Source organism: Sander lucioperca, chromosome 2, assembly GCF_008315115.2.
Source record: "Sander lucioperca isolate FBNREF2018 chromosome 2, SLUC_FBN_1.2, whole genome shotgun sequence".
Classification (NCBI taxonomy): domain Eukaryota; kingdom Metazoa; phylum Chordata; class Actinopteri; order Perciformes; family Percidae; genus Sander; species Sander lucioperca.
Window position 1 is genome coordinate 23,210,911 of NC_050174.1, and position 19,845 is coordinate 23,230,755.

Here is a 19,845-nt window from a genome sequence, read left to right on the forward strand (position 1 = left end):
CTAGTAACTAAAGCTGTCAAATGAATGTAGTGAAGTAAAAAGTCCGATATTTCCATTTGAAATGTAGAGTAAAAGTAGAAAGTGGCATGAAAAGAAAATATTTAAGTACAACCTGAACATTTGTGTATGATGGTAATTTAATACAGTGCTTACGTGCAGTTTAGTGTCACAAATTATTTTTCAAAAACTGAGTGTCCCAAATGATGAAGGTCTTATTTGAGACAGGTTAGGGTTAAGGTTAGGGTTAGGGGTAGGGTTAGGGTAGCACAGGTGGTTTAGCAGGTACATAATTAATTAAGGACATTGTGTGGGAAATTTGGGACACTAAACTGCACGTATACCTTAATACAGAATTGTACATAATTAAATCAGACCATATCAAAATACACTACTCACTGTATCGCTAAAGTAAGCTAGTTAAACCTGGGTAAAATGGTCTTCTGCATAAAAAACGATATCAAAGAGATTTACTTTGAAAGTTTCGACAGGACGTGTTTGTGTGTTGTGTTCCGGTGTGGAGAGACGGAGGAGAGTAGGAGGCGTGTGACAATAAACGGCCACCTGCGCCACCAAATATTAGCAAACAAGAAGACATCGTTGATTCCCAGCAGACACGACTGAAACTAAGGACGCTGTCAACATTTTTAAAAAACCGAAGCTCAGCGGCTAGGTAAGCGTTCAGCACACAGTGACACTATCCAACTACTGAGGGACATCTGGAGAGAGGCGGAAATGAAAGTACGACATAAGAGCTTGTTGCGACTGTAGACTAACGTTACACTGCAGAAACTAACCATAACAAGAACCGACAAGAATAACATGACGTCTAAAAGGGGGACGTTATTTCTTCTGTGCGCAGTTGACAACAAATACACAAGTAACCATGTTTTGATAACTCATATAACTCGTTAAGTGAGACTTAAAGAACGCCACTTTACAACATATTTACCCATTCAAAACGTGCATGTTACAAACGGGCCGAACACTTTAGCATTATTTTAAAGTTGAAAGCTCCACCTTAAGCAGACGGTAAGTAACTTTACATGTAGCTAGCTAGCTAAAGACATTGGTTGGGCTGATATAATGCCGCTCTTTTCACTCGAAGTAAACGTGAATGCAGGACCTGTACTGTGCGGTGTAAATAGTTTTGCTGTTAATAGTTAGCCTAAATAAATACTTAAAAGACTTGGTTGAATAGGGCTGGGCAATATATCGATATTATATTGATATCGTGATACGAGACTAGATATCGTCTTAGATTTTGGATATTGTAATATGGTAAATGGCATAAGTGTTGTCTTTTACTGGTTTTAAAGGCTGCATTTCAGTAAAGTGACGTACTTTTCTGTGTTACCAGACACTTCTAGCTCTTCTATTATTTTTACCTTTACCCACTTAGTCATTATATCTACATTACTGAAGATTATTTATCAAAAATCTTATTGTGAAGATATTTTTGTTAAAGCACCAATTGTATATAACCCTATATCGCCACAATATCGCCATCGAGGTATTAGGACAAGAATATTGCGATATCTGATTTTCTCCATATCGCCCAAGCCCGATGGTTGAATAAAGCTTTATTTCAGATCTCACCTAGGTATTAGAAATTCTACCACATAGTCCAATACCCTTATCATATATTAAGCCATAATTGCAGTTTCATTCAAATAATTAAATTTCCATTTCTGTCTCTAACATACACTCACACCTACCGCTCTGTTACATGCAAATGCACTGATAATAGCAATATTATGCTTTTTATTTACAAATATTGGCACAAGGTGGTGTTTCTCTCTTTTCTACATTGTGGTGACATCACAGGTTTTTAAATTGCTTTTCTTGGCTAGGGGGAAGTCTTTCAAATATAAAAAAGTCCATGGATTAAAAATTCAGAATATGTAATCCTTTTTTTGGCTGCAGGAGGATTTTTCGTAGCAGTGGCCTATGGACAAAATTGGCTGCAAGGCTAAGTGCTCTTCCTGAGTGCCTGGATAGCTTTTAGATCCTAATGTCCTCTTTCTTTCATTCGGTGTAGTCAACTATTTTCTGACCAGAAATATGCAAATATACATGCAGATGCACATAGTTCAACCTTTTGTTTAATATTAGTTGTAGTAGACCTTTTACACACTGCATCGGTAAAAGTTTGTGGACACCAGAACATTCCACCCATATGTAATTGCTGATTGTGTCAATTCAAAGGACAGGTTACATTCTTCCAGTCTGTCCACAAACAATAGTCAGGTGATCATGTAAAGATTTTTCCTCCTGTCCATACTGGAAAATACGAGATCCCTTCTAAAAGTGACTCCAATGTAAGTGATAGGGGACAAAAGCCACAGTCCTCATTCCATGCAAGCATACATTCCAAAGTTCAGACGAAGCTAACGTCTAGCCCACACTTAGGGATTTGTCAAATCTTAAAGGAACACGCCGACTTATTGGGACTTTAGCTTATTCACCGTATCCCCCAGAGTTAGATAAGTCCATACATACCCTTCTCATCTCCGTGCGTGTTGTAACTCTGTCTGACGCGCCCACCGCTAGCCTGGTTAGCACAGATCCTGGAGGTAACCGGCTCCAACTAGCCTCCCGCTCCCAATAAGTGACAAAATAACACCAGCATTTTCCTATTTACATGTTGTGATTTGTATAGTCACAGCGTGTACACATAACAAGGTCACATGAGACACAGCCGTCTTCTAACCGTATACATACTGGGAACTATATTCTCAGAAGGCGAAGCACTGCTACTTTGGCGGAGTGATTAGCGCCTGAAAACACCTGAAAAGCACCGTTGTTACTCTCTGCTCCTCACCACGGCGCTTCTCAGGTGCTGCGAGCAAATCCCTCCGCCCAAGTAGCAGAAGTAGCAGTGCTTCCCCGCTGTGTTGCTTTTTTTAACGAAATATATTTTCAGACTCGCTGTATGTGCGCATGAGTATTTCCGTTTGTGGTTGTTGCCATGGTGAATCGTAGTATCATTCCTCCATTCATGCTGCCTTTTTGTAGGTGGTGCAGGCGCTTAACTCTGAGTGAACCTACTCAAATCAGCTGTTCTGGAACCGAAAACTCAGTTTCCCATCTCAGGGTAAATCAACTCAGACATCAGGGTTAGACTCAACGGCCAATTTAAAGTCCTTTTTAGATTTTATGGCTGCAAGCGTTCTCAGATTTGTTGAACAGTGTTGGTCCGATGTTGGTAGCGATTTGCACGCCATAGCACTGAATCTGCTCTAAACAACGAAACAAACAACCTTTTACTTACAGTATCAAACAGCTGGTGTGCTGGCTTAGGAACTGTCAGCTATGAGCTGAGATAATAGCCGAGCTTGACTCCGTGACCTGCCGGAACTTACGCTTATGCTTCATGTCTCACCGGGGTCTTTTTTTGTAGTTTTTTTTTTTTTGCTTGACTAGTAACTGAAATGGTTTTTTTGTGTCTCTTCAGCTATGGGGGGAGTTCCCAGCAGGTGTGATGGTGGCAGCGGGGGGGCGGGGTCACAGCACAGTGGGAGTGGCCAGGACAATGACAGCCAGCCTATAATTGAGAAGGATGACAGCAGGAGACAGAGCTCTGGAGAGACGGCGCACTGTCCCACCTGCCAGGGTACTGGACGTATACCCAGAGGTAACACACACACACACACACACACACACACACACACACACACACTCACTAATAACGGGGAATATTCAATTCAATTCAATTGTATTTATAGTATCAAATCATAACAAGAGTTATCTCGAGACACTTTACAAAGCCCCAACAATTCCAATAGTTCCCCCAAGAGCAAGCATTAGCAGTGGCTATTGCGACAGTGGCGAGGAAAAACTCCCTTTTAGGAAGAAACCTCGGCAGACCCAGACTCTTGGTGGGCGGTGTCTGACGGTTGGGGTTATAGCGTGGTGTAGCGTGGCACAGCAGAGCATGGGTGGACGCGGCAGGACGCAGCAGGACGTAGTCGGACATTGCAGGGAATCGCAGAGCGTAGCAGGGTGTAGCAGGTCCATAGTGACAGCTGCACCCAAGACCCAGATCTTGGTGTCACCCTAATCCGAATAATCCGAATAAGGACGTTTTTCTCTGGCAGGGTGCTGGGGAGTGCTTTATCTTCAACCCTGGAATTCCAGCTCTGCCATGTGTCACACCACACCGGGAGCGTCTCAGGGGCGGAGCGATTTGCTTGCCCGATTCGCAGATTTCATTGTTTTGTTTTTTTAAATTAAACTTCCACTTCCTGCCTGAGCCTGTTAAACGCCTTGCGGCTCTTTCAAAAATAAACCGAAAAATAAAGCGTATTTTTAGCTGAGCTGAGTGGAGAGACGCTTCTGGGACGCTCTTCGTCGACGCCTGGTGGAATCACAAGCATTGTCATGATTGGCCGCCACCGAGCCGCCGTCAGCAACTGCGGCCTTGGTGGTGAAATCTAGGGGTAAGAAGATCAAGAACACTCTATCCTAGAGCACCAGCACCAACGATTATTTCTTTTAAAAACTCATTTCCAAAAAGCTATTAAATCTATTGATCATTTTTTTCTTTTAATCATTTTAACGTGCGAATCACGAACGCTGTGTTTGAGCTATATGTTACTGGTTACTGGTTGCACGCCGTTCGTCGTTCGACTGCTCATGACTGTTATCCAAGATGGCGCCCGCATGTAAACACGAACGCTACTGTCTTTATAATCTGTCTTTGTAATAAACTGTCTGCACACTTACAAAGTTCTCAATGCTTCGGTTAACATGTAGGGACCCTCATTATGCTACCGTTGAAGTGTGGGGATATTTTGAGCCTTGTTAGCGGTGTAGAAATAGTGATTTACCATCTGCCCCGAAAGCTAGCGTTAGCAGCTAACCACTGGTTTGCGGTAGCTTGTTTAAAGCTAGAGACGCATTCGATTAGCATGAAATCATATCCCGAAGAACTTTCGACTCGGTACACGTGCGTTATTAACCCCTAGGTTAATTTTGCGCCAGAATTGTCGTTTTAAATAGAGCTCGACTGATAAATTGATAGCATATCTGAGTTTTTTTCAGCCTCAAAATCGCTCAGGCTCCAGCGCTTACACAAAATGAAATACTGATGCTGTTTTTAAGAACTAACGCAGGATATCGTGGTTATTGTTGTGGCTTGGCACTGACACTAGCATTTCACTTTGGCAGTTGAACACAAACATAAAAGGGTCCAACTTCTCACAATATCAAACCTGCTCCTACATCATCCTTGATGTGAAACCATGTTCCATGTGTGTTACAGGTCAGGAGTGCAAGCTGGTGGCTGTCATCTCCTGTAATGACCAGAGGCTGAGACCCAGACACACGTAAGAAATAAATACTCTGCACCTTAATCACGCTGTACATCTACGGAGAGATTCAGACAGCAGACGTGCTTTTAAAGCACGCTGGGACCCATTCGTGTCAGACTAGTGGACACTGGTCAAACCCAGGAAGTGACCTTAGCAGAGGGGACAATATGGTTTTAATGTCATTCTTTGGTCACGCATGCAGACTCCTCTCTGTTTCCGTCTCTCCTCTACGCTCCGTGTGGGGGCGTCCTCACATACATACAGAGTGGACAGCAGAGCAGAGAGGCTGCAGAGGAGACAACGGGCCTCATTCACCAATCGTTCTTAAGAACAAATTTGTCCTTAAACCCCACTTACGCAGTTTTCACGAAGAGTCGGGCATTCACCAATGTAGTGTTAATTTCGTCAGACGAGACGAGACTAAATATGTTCGTCAACGACTTTTTTTTTTCCCATGACTATGACGAGACGATGACGAGACTGCGCCAATGTCCAAAAACGCTGACTGAAATGGTTATCAGAAATAATCTCAGAAATAATTTATTTAAAAAAAGACTAAAATGTTTTGACTAAAACTTGACCAAGATACCTTGAGTTCTCTTTTGACTAAAACTCGACTAAAATGACGAGACTTTTAGTCGACTAAAACTCGACTACCAAAAAAAGATATGTGAATGACTAAAACTAACAAGGACATTTGGCACAAGACTAAGACTAAATTAAAAATAGGTGACAAAATGAACACTACAATGTTTTCTTATTTGGGATTCTGTTCTTAGGTAAGAACAGAATCTACGCTAGGCCTGCACGATTTGGGGAAAAATATGAATCACATTTTTTTTAGCTTAGAATTGATATGACGATTCTCTGCCACGATTTTTTTTCTCACGAAGTGTAATGAGTATTGCACACATGAACCATGACAAAACAAAACAAATTGGCAGTACCAAACAGATTTTTTTTGGCACCTACAGCACAAAGCGCATCACCACAAGCCTGTAAACACAGAGGCTTCAATGAAGAGAAGGGAGAGCCTTGCAGCGCTTGGGAGCGCTTTAAAACCTTTTTTATACAGTCTATGTTTAAAACTCACAGAAGAAAGTAGTAGCGTTTGTGATGCAGTCGGCTCGTAAAATTAAATGAGAATCGAAGTCATAAAAAAATATATACAGTGCTGCTCATAAGTATTCATACCCATGCTAAAGTTGACTAAAAAAAGGAATAAAAAAAATCATCTTTTGGAAATTGATCTTAATGCCTTAATTAAAAAAAATGAGGAAAAATCCGACCTTTTAAGGACACCAATTTGTTTTGTGAATGAATAATGTATTGTAAATAAATAAATGTTCTTCCTTAAAATACAGGGGCCATAATTATACATACCCCTATGTTAAATTCCCATAGAGGAAGGCAGATTTTAATTTTTAAAGGCCAGTTATTTCATGGATACAGGATACTATGCATCCTGATAAAGTTCCCTTGGCCTTTGGAATTAAAATAGCCCCACATCATCACATACCCTTCACCATACCTAGAGATTGGCATGGTTTTATTTCAGTTAGCCTAATAGCTAACTGAGATAAGATCCATATCAATGCAAATCAAACCAGCTTTTTTTATTCCTCTTTTTAGTCAACTTGACCATTAATAGTATGAATACTTATGAGCAGCACTGTATATATAAAATAAAAAATCGAATTTATTTAAAAATGTAATCGTGAACAGGGTGAATCGAGATCGCGATTTTCTAACGATGAATCGTGCAGGCCTAATCTATGCACACTCAAGAGCACTCTTGAACAATTGCACAATTGAGAGCTGACATGTTTGCCCCAAATAAGTAGTTATACCGTTTTCATCCGTTCTAATTTAAAATATAAATATTTCGTTATTATTTTGTAACTAATTATTTTCATTATTTTACACATAACCTTATGTTTGTTTTAATAAATACACACTACACTTACTGCTACTACTCATTCGTAGAGCACTTTGAATTGCCATTGTGTATGAATTGTGCTAAGCCTATCTACAGTACTTCATCAGTTCTGCGCCCTTCTCCGGACACAGTGTTCACTGCATGAGTAAATGCCACAGACTGGTAACGGTCTACGGTAATTGCATTCCATGCGTCGGTTTTATTTGCTGCTCTGTATCCACTGTTGACGCTACTTAATATGATGTCTCGTTTTTCCGCTAACTTCCTGCAGCAGTACCTCCACTTCAGAATGACTAAAAGTTTTTCTTTCTTTTGGAGTCGAGGCCTCCACCGTCTTTGCTGCGTCTTTTTCGACATTTCTCTAAGTGTGCACACGGCCCTGCCATCCTGTGCCTTTTTATGGGAATTAACGGGGCGTACAAGCTTTCAAACTTACGATTACATTGGGGTTCATCAGTCTAAGAACACACCTGTGAACAATTCTGCTGTTTAAGAACACGTCATGAATCAGACGTGGACTTTTCCTAGGAATTTTCTTAAGAACAAATTTAAGGAAAAAACTTGAGAAGATATTGGTGAATGAGGCCCAGTGACATCTGGTGAAGTGATGAAGCTATTATTTAAGTTAACGCCAACTTCGCTTGTTACTTTGCGTGATGTTGCAGCCAGATGTTGCAGTGTATGATGGAGACAGACATAACAAAGGGTTGTTCACGACCCAAATACAGTCTGCCACCTAACGCTACATTAAATACCTCATCACATACAAAGTTGTCTCTAGCTGTTTAACAGGCAAGTTCTAGCAGTTCCACGTATAAAGTATGTTTTTGATACTGAAACATTTTTCCTTCGGTTTATGAGAATTAACACTTTGCAAAGCAGTGTTGTGTAACAGTTTTAATCTTAGCTTAACCTCCAGACGCCCAGAGCAAAGTCTCCCAACGTAAAGCCTGCCAAAGGCCTAGCATGAAAAGCATAAGAAGCATATTTCTGCTGCAAAAGCCATGGAGGAGGGTAGGCTGACGCATGTTGAACCATAAAGATAGACCACCAACACGGGTTTAACCTGCGCCACTGTGTCGGTCTGACTGGGTTCTACGTTATAACATGAGCAGGCTGGTCTGAGTTTGTTTCATTGGACTGAAATGGACTGATGATGTTTTGTAGGGCTGGGACGTAATGCATTCGGTTTGCGATTCGATAGTATTGAGTATTGCGATTATCTTTTCCTTCCTTAACAAAAACAAAAGTTGAATAATACACTTCTAGAGACAATATATCATGAGACATTTCTTAAAACTGTTTTCTAAGAAGAATGCACATCACTTGTCAGTCAGTCAGCCTGACATTTATTTACATTGTAAAGAAGAACGTAACATTTTCTGCTTTCGCTCTGTTTTGCTGGAAACAGATATGATGTAGTCGCGGTACCGTAGACACAGGAAATATTTAGGTCAGTCATTGGTAAAAAATAAATAAATATCTATTCTAGGGAAAAGAATCGATTTAAAACATCGTCGTAACAAACAAAATCACGATACATACAGTACATTCATTGATTTTTTTTTTCCCACCCCTAATGTTTTGATGATCTGTTTCCTCCTCTCTCAGGAAGCTTTACGTTGCCGTGTCTGTTGGCGTGTGCCTCCTGGTCAGCTCCTTGGTGTTGTTCTTCCTGTTTCCTCGCTCTGTCCTCCTTTCTCCGGTAGCCGTCAAGTCGTCCTTCGTTTACTTCACCGACGACTACGTCCAAATTAACATCACGGTGGGTAGAGAGAGAGGGAAAGAGGAGTGAAAGCTGGGATGGATGAGGAAAGAGAAGTGAAAGGTGTGAATGGACCAGGGGCAGTTGTGTAAACTGTACAAGTGAAGCCAAAAAAAAATCTGGATCGCCCCCTGGTGGCTGGCTGCAGTGTAGGTCATAAACCCCGCCCCCTCCACGTTAGTGGATGGGACATTTTTTCCAAAGATGGTTTCTGTCATTTTAGGTAGTTCTGATCGCGCCGATGTTTGTTCAAGTGTTAATTTTTCTGATCAGTTTGGTATATTACTTATTTGATGCTATAAAAACTGGGTGAAACGTCATGATTGACAGCTGGGATTGACTGCCGATTGGTCAGGCGGGTGTGTGGGTGCGGGACTTTGATACCGCGGCTCCACCACCCGATCATTACTGCGCAGATTCTGGCTGCAAAATTACACGATGGCAGCTCCGGTATCCGGGACAATTTGGCTTCACTTTTGCACAGTGGGAGGACGTGGGAGACGCGTCCTCCATCTTGTCTATGGGACGGAAGGATTGATCGAACGAGTCGTCATTTCTTTAATTGTTAGTTCTTGTAGTAACAATGTAACCTTTTCTCATTTTAGGGCGATGAATTATGTGTCCTAAAATCCCAAATGTGTTTTCTTGTAGAATATCCTGAACATCACCAACCACAACTTTGCGACGGTGCATGCCTACAATCTGACGGTACAGGCCCTGAACTTCGAAATGGTGGTGGGAACCGTTTCCATTAAGAACGTCACCTCTCTCAAACCTCTATCCATCATAATGGTGAGAAATCCTCCCAACCTCACAGGAACACATACGTAGTATCATCTAGGGATGGACCACTATACACTATACTCTATCTTAAAACATAAGCAAGGCACTAAACCCCCAACTGGGCAGCTTCCAGGTGTGGATGTGGAACTATGTTTTTTTTTATTCAACCTTTGTTTAACCAGGTAAGCCGATTGAGAACAAATTCTCATTTGCAACGACGACCTGGCCAAGACGAAGCATAAACGGTGCAAGGCAACATAAACTTACTAGAGATGGCCCGATACCATTTTTTGCTTCCCGATTCCGATACCTGAACTACTATCCCTGTATGGATGTGATATTATTTCTATCTTTGTTGTCAGTCTGGCTCAGGTTAAACTCTTTGTGAAACATGAACAAACACAAACAATGAACGCCACAGAACTTTCTTTTATTATCCAGTTTGACAGTCAGTTATAACGGAAAAAGAACATAAATAAACTACTTTAACGTAGATTTTCTTTAGGGCTTTATTACGTGGTATCGGATCGGTGCATAAACTCCAGTACTTCCCGATACCAGCGTTTTAGGCCGTATCGGAGCCGATACCGATACTGGTATCGGTATCGGAACATCTCTAAAATTTACACATTAAATACGCAAAATATAAACATAACAAAATACAGTGAAGAATCTACCAAAAATACAGGTCTAATATAAAGTCAATAAACAGTTAGTGCAATGTGATGTCTAAGTAGTATGGCATTACAATAGTCCATGTAAAAATACTGAGTGTAGTACAGAGTCTATATACGATTTGTGCAAATGGAATAATGCAAAAGAGCACTAAACAAATATTAAACAAATATGACAAGAGTGAGAATGTGCCTCTATGCAATGGAGCATAACACGAGTGTGAACAGGGAACTCCTGAAAGAGAGAGCCTGGCTTTCAGCAAAGTCTCCCTGGTTCAATTGGGGATAACCAGTAGGCGATATGGGGGGGAGGGGAGGGGGGTCTGCCTGACACAATGGTCCTTTATTTGACTGAGGGGGTGTGTAACCCTGGATCTCATCTATGTTGAGTTGGAACATCTCCAAGGTCTTGCACAAATCACACATTCCTTCATGTCTAATACAAATCTACCACAGAGATGGACTGACATATTATTGGTTTGGGTCTTGTCATAGGATTTGTTGACAATAAGAATAATATAGACTCTCACCAGCATTAGCCTTTAACATACACTTTACACGGTAAAGGGTGGCGCATTATTTTGTCTGTAGAGACAGGAAAATATACGTAGAACGCAGAAAACTTCTGATTTTGAAGTAATTGTAAAAAGTAACAACAGTAAAAGTTGTTGCTTAACATGTCTGATGTAATGAAATAATAACAGTGGAACGTTGTTCATTACATTGTAGCAGTTGGATTCTTTCACGTGATTTCACATACACTTTGCCATATTGTGATGTGGGTTGATATCAGAAAAATCCTCTTATTCATATTGTGCTATTTAATGAATGTGACTTGTTGGAAGTGTAAATACTTGTGGGGTGAGGCATGGGAATGATTTGCTTTTGCCTCTTTCCTTCCTTCCAGTACTCCTTTGTGATCCCCATCAGGCTGAAAGACCCTGACCTGAGGTGAGCTGCCATTCTTACTCACTGTATCTTCTCCCTGATTGTAAAATTCTCTCAGGCACATCTTTCGAAATAACAGCAAACTGTGGCGCCGGGCCTGTTTTGACCTGGTAATTAAAACACCTAATCTGAGTGGTCGGATCACAAGTGCACAGCTCCAAGGACAGGTGTGAATGCACCCAGGACGCATTGAGATCTGATTACTCAGACCACATTCGGAGGTGGTCTGGGCCGCATGTGGCCACATACTTACAGCAGTGTGTACGGGAGTGTGTCCTGGTAATTAAGGACCGCCTACTCAACTGTGAGCAGAACGACGTACTCATTCAAAGTATTTCTCATGTCACAGAAACCACAGAGTGAATCATGTCTCAGACAGACTGCCGCCAGCGCTTTTTCAGAGGAACAGCTGACCTTTATACTGTACACATTGGCACAACCAGCCTATATGCAAGATAAAATGTTGAGGGTTTTTTGCATATAGAGCAGGGAAGTGAGATCTGATAACAAGTGGTCGCTCATGGCACATGTGGAGACGGCCAGGTGTGAACCAACGTTCTTACAGCTGTCTACTTGTGATCTGATCACTCAGGACAGATGTTAAAACCAGGTCAAAACAGGCCCTTTGTTTAAACAACGAAAATGTTAGATGGTTGGCTGTGAAGAGAATCACTTGGCCTAACCCCTGTAAGTGTCTTTGGTCTGAAAAGAGAAAGGGAGTTTTGAAGAGTTCATTATTTTTGTCAACCTTTATTTCAAAGGTAAAAAAAACTAAATTAAATGTTGATTTAAATTTTATAAAAGTTGTAAAAAAGTACTGCTCATCCAAGTGTATTCCAGCTCTGTTTACTAGATCAGATGGAGTTGTTGGTTTTGAATTACACATGTATGCTGCACACTGGTAGATGACGGGTGGGACAAAATATCGGCAATATATATCTTTGTCCTTTTTCTTGCGATATGAGAATAGATATGATGGTGCCAAATATGGATTTTTTTTGGGGATTATTTCAAAATAGCTGTATCATTATCGGTATGGTGAGCCATGTATCGTATCGTGAGGTACCGTGTGATTCCCACTAGAGGATAGATACCTAAACCGAGCCCGTCGGGACCCGGTGGTACCCGCCGTGCTGGGTTCGGACAGATATTTAGAAATGATGTTTGGGTTCGGGTCGGGCTCGGTCACATCAGCGCGATAAGGCGTTGAACGTTTTAAATTTTTTAAAAGCTTATTATGTAGGTACGTGCCTGTGTTAACGTGCGCTTGTTTCCCTGTGTGTGCTGATGCGCTCATCTGTTGACATTTCTGAATGCCTTCCTAGAAAACGTACATGTGTCATTAGTATGAGAAAAAAAAATGAGATTTTAGCTGTGTCAGGTTCGGGTCGGGCTCAGACATAAATATCTTAATACCTGTCGGACGCGGGCCGGGCTTGGACAGAAAAATGCGGCCTGATACGCACTCTAATTCCTTCCCCTACAAGTAGAACCTGTTACAGTAGCTTACCCAGTGGCAGTATTAGAGTTAGCTTTGTCCTCCTGGCATATAATGAGTTTCTGTTTTAGCTTAGTGTCTGTTTGGGTGTTTACCATCTCCTTAATCAGTTCAAAACATGAATTATTCTAGTAATAGTGTATAGACTCTATATAAAGATGGAGGCGTCTCCACTTCATCCCAATGTACAAAAGTGAAGCCAAATTATCCCGGATACGGGCACTGACATCTTATAATTTTGGAGCCAGAGTCTACGCAGTAGTGATCAGGTGGTGGAGCCACGATATCAAAGTCCTGCCCATACACCCGCCCGACCAATCGCGCGTCAATCACAGTTTTATAGCATCAAATAACTAATAAAAACCAAAGTTATCAGAAGAATGAATACTTGAACGAAGATCCTCTATAATAAAGATAGCACATTTCAAGCAGCGCCAATGGTATGAAATGGTCCACACTTCCTGTCTCCTAAAGGCCTCGTTAGAACGTGTAGTGAACTTTGTGTGGATGGATGAAAAGTTATATTTGAATAATTTATTAATTATTAGTTAGATATTTACACAGCTAAAAGACATATTTAGCATCACGGAGATTAGTTTTGTTAGGGCGTTCACGAACGTTAGCTGACGTTAGCTTCTCTGTGTTGCCAGATCTGGCGAGCGTTTGGTCCTGAGACAGAAACAGGTCTGGTCCATGTTAGTGTCAGAATGTTCTGGAGGATATGTGGCTTGTGAAAAATTGTACTAATGTTTACTTTGGCGACTACGGAGAGAAAGAATCGCTCATAATCTGTGTTCACGTTCACTTCTCCTGTTGGAATCAACACACTCAGGACCTGCTGCTAGTCTCCTAAAGAGGCGTGGCCGTGGCGGAGCCCACGATACACAGATACAGGAAACTACTCTGAGTTGGGGCGTCTCGGTTCTAAACCGTCTCTGACTTGAACAAACAGCGTGATCAGAACTACCTTAAATGACAGAAATCATCTTTGGGAAAAAATGTATTTGACGTGTGCTTAGATTTTTTTTTTTGTTCCATGTCTCATCCACTAACATTGGGGGGGGGGGTTATGACCTATACTGCAGCCAGCCACCAGGGGGCGATCCAGGTGTTTTGGCTTCGCAAATACAGTCTATGCATCAACCCCTGGAATAGTGTGATTATTGCGTTGTATAAATACTGTACGTTGCCATTTGTTTTGGCACCACCACTCATTGGCTGTTTTTACCACTCTTTTTCTCTGCAGGAACTACTGTAGGAAAGCTTCCTTGCCGGTCCACATTCTGTATCTGCACTTACAGTAAGTATCGTCATGTGTTCAGTAATGTGTCGGGGTACCGGCGGTGTTGTGTTAACACAGAGCCATCTGAGAAGCCATCATTAGAAACTGGGCCGGCACTTTCAAAGAAATACCTGGCAGGTGATTGGATGAACCATCTGTCTATCACGTCTGCCATTGTTGTTTTCAACGAACAGTCGCAGCTGTCACACACACACACACACACACACGTAAACCACGGCCATAGCTGCCAGTAGCTCCGCAACGCTACCAAGCCTACGCGACGTGTAGTTACATTTTTTGAGAGGTGCACGTCAGGCTACGTCATAGGTCCGTGTCTCCACATACCTACGTACGTAGCCACGGCGTTGATTTAAAGCAGAAGCATAAATCGCGCTTAAGGAGGAGCCAGACCCAATATCAGCATTCTACTGGCCGCTACTTTGGCCGACAGTGCACACAGCCTCCAGAGCCACCAAGCAAAATACACATCGGAGCTGTGGCTCAGGTCGTAAGAGCGGTCGCCTAAAAATCAGAAGATTGGCGGTTCGGTCCCTGGCCCTGCAGTTCCATGTCAAAGTGTCCTTGGGCAAGACACTGAACCCCAAATTGCTCCTGATGCTGCACCATCGGTGTGTAAAGATGTGTTCCTCTGCGTGAATGGTTCCTGTACTATGTAAAAGCGCTTTGAGTAGTTAAGACTAGAAAAGCGCTATCTACATCGGAGCTGCTCCACCTGCTTTGGAGGCCGAGGCCTGTGTTCAAGTGGCAAAAGTGGCGAAAAAGTGGCGAAAAGACCAAAGACACCCAGTATGTGCATCACAAGATGTATTTGAGAACTAAAATTATAAAGAAATACTAAAATTATAAAGAAATACTAAAGATTTAAACCAGCTTTAAACTTTAAACAGTCTTTAAACAGTCTTTAAAAGGACCTCCTGTAAGAACTGTCCAAAAAACGAGTTTGTGCAACTCTTAAACAATATGAATATTCTCCATGTTTCCACTTCTGTTTACTTTGCTGCTTGAATCTTTAAACAGAAGTGATTCAGGATCATTCTAAAGGCTAGTTAAGTTTCACTGTTAGCAGTGCTGAGACTGCTGCCAGAGAACAGAGGAATTACTTCTACCCCAGTTTGTGCTGTGAAGCCAAAGCTCATGTGACTCTTAGTGAACGGATAAAACAATCCTCCACAGAGCTTCAGTCACGTACTTCAGACTGGCTGGGAAAGGAAAAACATCAGTGTTTGCCTTTTATTTGATTATACTTCAAATACCAACTGTGTGACTCCCATCATCCATTCAGGAACAGTTTGAAAGCTGTTGTACATTTCACTACTTTGAACTTTGAACACTGCTGCTGCTTCTTTGATTCGTAAGGAAAGAGAGCAGTGTTAACAACATACAGGGTTTGTAAGTGCAACTATTTGCTTAGTACTGTACTGTGTGTATACTGTGTATACACACACACACACTTTCTGTGTAAGTCTTATTTACATGCCTTGTTAAAGGATAAAGTAAACCAGCAATGTGTTCTCTCAATACTTTCTGTCGCTTTTAGCTCCAAGCCCATTGGATCCTGCTGAAGACATGAGTCTTTAAAAACACATCACACATACTGTATATAGTTAAATTTTTTGAAAAAGGTTCAGTAATTCCCTAAAGCAGCTTGTCACTGTAGTTTTTTAGGAGGAAATAGTGCATTGGTTCGGGGCTATTTTCAGCGGCGGATGAATCTACATTTGGTACTCTAGTGAATATTTGTGGCGGTGGAGAGATTGTATCTCCACCCTGGCCTGGGAACGCCTCGAGGCCCCCCAGTCAGAGCTGGCTAATGTGACTCGGGAAAGGGAAGTTTGGGGTCCCCTGCTGGAGCTGCTGCAACCAAGACATATACACAGAACAATGGTACCACTAGCAAACTCGTGATATGCATTCATACTAAAAGTTGAGTTGCACCTTTGCGATCACCCTCCAAGACATGTCTCAGTCCTTTCCCCTTCTGGGGTTCACCACCTGCCTCAGTCCTAGGTACCCTGTCCCGCACGTTCCCTCTGTAGAAGCTCCACCCTTCACGAATTGCTCCACAAAATACTTGACCATTGATTGTTCTTTCAAGAAAACATTTGATCATTTCCAGGTTTTATTTGGATTCAGTAAATTGCTCACGTGCGCTCCTGTAATCAGTATGATTCTGCCATGTTTTGTCTTCCTTTCCCTGCAGGATGTCTATGACAGTGTACTACCTGGCCCACTATGAGCAGCTCTCCCTGGAGACGTACGAGTACATCGACTGTGGAGCAAACAGCACCGTACCACACAGTGTGCAGCCTCTACCACCCTGATGGATGGATGATGGATGATGGAGGATGGATGGATGGATGGATGGAAAGGAAAGATGAATGTGAGTGACTAAATGAAGAATGGACTATTTATACCCCCATCCTATTGTGAGGGAAGGATAAGTACAAGTGCACCACTCTCACCATCTCTACCTTACTCTACCTTGTACAGTTTAACTAAAAGGTTAAAGTGCCCATATTGTGAAAAAATCACTTTTTCTGGGATTTGGGGTGTTATTTTGTGTCTCTGGTGCTTCCACACACATACAAACTTTGAAAAAAATCCATCCATGCTGTTTAGAGTGAGATACAGTTTCTGAATGTGTCCTGCCTTCAGTCTCTGGGTGAGCTGTTCAAAATCGGCACGGCTTGTGACGTCACAAGCCGAAACGAGCAGGCTAACCGCAACCATTAGCTAACGCTAATGCTAACGCTAGCATGCTACCTCGTTCTCAATAGCAAAGCACTGCTACAACACACACAAGTTCACCATAATCTACAAAAGAACTACTTACATGTGCGCCCTCATTTAGAAGTCTCCCAGCTAATCCTGCCTTGTAACTGCCTGAAGTTGTAGAAACAGCCTTTCTTTTACTGTCTATGGAGCTAGCTAGCTGACATGATCTACATCTGAGCTACTGCACATGTGCAGTGCAATCAAAGATAGTACAGAAGAAGAAGAAAAGAGGTCTCACTCTGTAGCTAAAACAGAGACCAGGTGAAAAGAGGATCTGCAGCAGTGAGAGAGAGCACTGCAGTACAACACAAATATGGTGTTTTTTGAAAATTAAACCATGTAAACCTATTCTGGTACAACCTTAAAATACAATTATGAACCTGAAAATGAGCATAATATGGCTGCTTTAAAGCAGTGAGGATACTGTGACCGTATGAAAGTTGGATCAGAAATGCCCCCCCACCCCTCCTGAGGACCTGAAAATATTCTGATTTCAGTCCCGAGCTTTTGTTATTGAAGTTATCGGTTATGTGAAAAGGTTGTGGTTGTTTGTGTTAAACTGTCTGAAAAGCCATATTTAATAACTGCAAGAGCATCTAATATTGCTTAACTATGTTTTGTAATTGTTACATGAGCAGAAAAAGTAAGGTACTTTACAGGTATCGACCAATTATCGGCCTGGCCGATTATCAGGGCCGACATTTGGCAATTAGCAGATTATCTGTATTAGTGTTTTATTTTAGTTAATTCATTAAAAAGGGAGCTACTTTGGCTCCGCTACAGCTCTGTAAGCAGACACCTGCAAACACACTGTTACCATGTTAAGACTTCAGGAAGCTATTTTTGTTTTTATTTACTCGTTTTTTTGGTTGGTTTTTTTTGACTGTGTATTATGTTTAAAGTTTTATTAAATAATTGCTTAAAGCATTTAAAGGTCCAATGTGTAGGAATTTCTCCCATCTAGCGTTGAGATCATATATCGCAATCAACTCTCTCGCACCACGCAGTTCAAAGTACGTATTACAGCTACGGTAGCCTTCACACTTCAAAAAGCTGGTCTCTTGCTCTTTTCAATATCCTTTTTCTTTTTCTGGAGCGAAGAAGAAGACTCCTGTTCCTGAAATTTGGATTCTGAATACGTTTGGTCCTCCACGTTTCCTTCTTCAAACTTGCCGGGGACGTGAAGCTACGATACCCATTAGCAGCATTAGCAACACCCTGTGAGTTTATCATGTGACAGCGAAAACTCGAAAGGCGGAGCAGTATGTCCTGTATGTCCCTTACCGGCTAACGTAGTTCAAGATGGCGCATGAATATGGAGCGTCTCGTTATGGAGATTTTCAGACCTTTCCAGTGATGCGGTTTAGGACTCAATATACAAACACAGAAGCACAGAGAACACAGAGATGGTTAAAGTGATATATTGCAAAAGTTTATGTAATTAATTACAGGGAAGTTACAGAGTGTCAAGGTCTCACCAGATCAGTTTTCCCCAACAACTCCCACAGAGAAGTTTGTGCACATTGATTTTATACTGTCACAGAACAAAAGAAATCCTTTCTGATTGGAACACAGCCAAAAACAAATGTCTCCCTATCCTATGGGAAATAGTCTTTCTACAACACTCTATTATCATTGGACAAAAATCCTCAAGCAACGCTCCTCTCTGTCCTATAAGAAAACAGCATTTTCCCCCACTGGTGACCTTTGACATATACATCAGTTCACATTCAGTCCACATACATGGTGTTTCCGTCCGGTCTACGAAATGCCTAGTTCCTGTCACCGGAGCTAATAAAACGACATGGGCCTCTGACTACATTTCCATATCACAGCTCAGTGAGCAGTGTGAGCATTTTTGAACATGATGCATACATAAAAATGTTCAAATGATTAACAAAACTCAAAGAATCATAATTCCTTTAACAGTCTACCCCAGTTCATGCGAATGCAAATGTAAAATTTCAAGCCAAAAGGAATACTTGGAATTGATGGTGGTGGTAAATATTCATGAAAAAAGGACATTTTGATAATGAACAACTAAACACGTTACACACTGGGCCTTTAAACAAATTTCCAAAATGTTAATTTTGACTAAAAGATTTAAATTTTCACTGTAAATGCATATCTGTTGCAAATATCGGTTATCGGTTTCATTAACTACTAATAATCGGTATCGGCCTTGAAAACCCAGTATCAGTATGGTGTCGCCGTGTTAAAAATACAAATCAAACTATTTCTTAAACCGCAGAAGGTGGCATTTAACTGGCCAATAAAATGCTAAAAAAAATAATTTTAAAGCTGCACTAATCGATACTTTAATATTAACAATGGATGAAATGACGTGTGATGTGAAAGGAGTTGCTGGCAGTGACAAATCAACAATGATTTCTCACCAACTCTCCAGTTCCTTTCAGCTCTACAGCTTTTAGCTCGTTGTTTGGTTTGCCACCCACAGCGCTGATGAACCCACTGTACACTACAGACAGGGAAGGAGTTTGAAGAATACAGGGAAATAGTATCTTTCAAGTCAGCATGTGTGGTGCTTTGCCTTGGCAGGAAGAAGGTAAGGAGAAGGTTAAGGTTGTGACAGTTCTTGGCTCTGGGATCTTTAAACCAATTTGTGACTTCCACTCTTTCACTCGGCAGTATTCGGTGAGCAGGGCCTCACCCCACAGTGTCAGCCAGCGTCTGACTACCTGATGATGTCTAGCCTGCCCGCGTTGATTGAACATTATTTCGGAAAATGTGCTCAAGCTATTGCGAATCAATGAACTTAATGGCCTGTTGGTTCATCAGTCCTTCTTTTTGTGAATATCTGCTGAATATGTGTCAGTTTGTACAGACA

The 19,845-nt window shown here is 41.6% G+C and overlaps 1 protein-coding gene across 2 annotated transcripts; it reads left to right on the forward strand.

Annotated features, from left to right (window-relative positions):
* Positions 1 to 500: 500 nt before the first annotated feature.
* Positions 501 to 16,750, forward strand: LOC116045070 (transmembrane protein 106A-like). Of its 2 annotated transcripts, none has more exons than XM_031292591.2 (8): positions 501 to 670; positions 3,424 to 3,634; positions 5,264 to 5,327; positions 8,863 to 9,016; positions 9,668 to 9,808; positions 11,381 to 11,424; positions 14,166 to 14,219; positions 16,423 to 16,750. In XM_031292591.2, exons 2-8 carry the CDS (start codon positions 3,457 to 3,459, stop codon positions 16,541 to 16,543), a joined length of 756 nt encoding a protein of 251 aa, XP_031148451.1. In that variant the 5' UTR covers positions 501 to 670; positions 3,424 to 3,456; the 3' UTR covers positions 16,544 to 16,750. The 2 variants fall into 2 exon arrangements, with proteins under 2 accessions (XP_031148451.1, XP_031148450.1); XM_031292590.2 differs by having other exon boundaries at positions 502 to 670; positions 3,455 to 3,634; positions 16,423 to 16,749.
* The last annotated feature ends 3,095 nt before the right edge of the window (positions 16,751 to 19,845 follow it).

Bases quoted from the DNA above. Each gene is read 5' to 3' on its own strand.
- LOC116045070 (XM_031292591.2), top strand. From the start codon at position 3,457: ATGGGGGGAGTTCCCAGCAGGTGTGATGGTGGCAGCGGGGGGGCGGGG. The intron at 5,328-8,862 runs GTAAGAAATAAA...CTCCTCTCTCAG, and splicing joins AGGCTGAGACCCAGACACAC to GAAGCTTTACGTTGCCGTGT. The intron at 9,017-9,667 runs GTGGGTAGAGAG...GTTTTCTTGTAG, and splicing joins ACGTCCAAATTAACATCACG to AATATCCTGAACATCACCAA.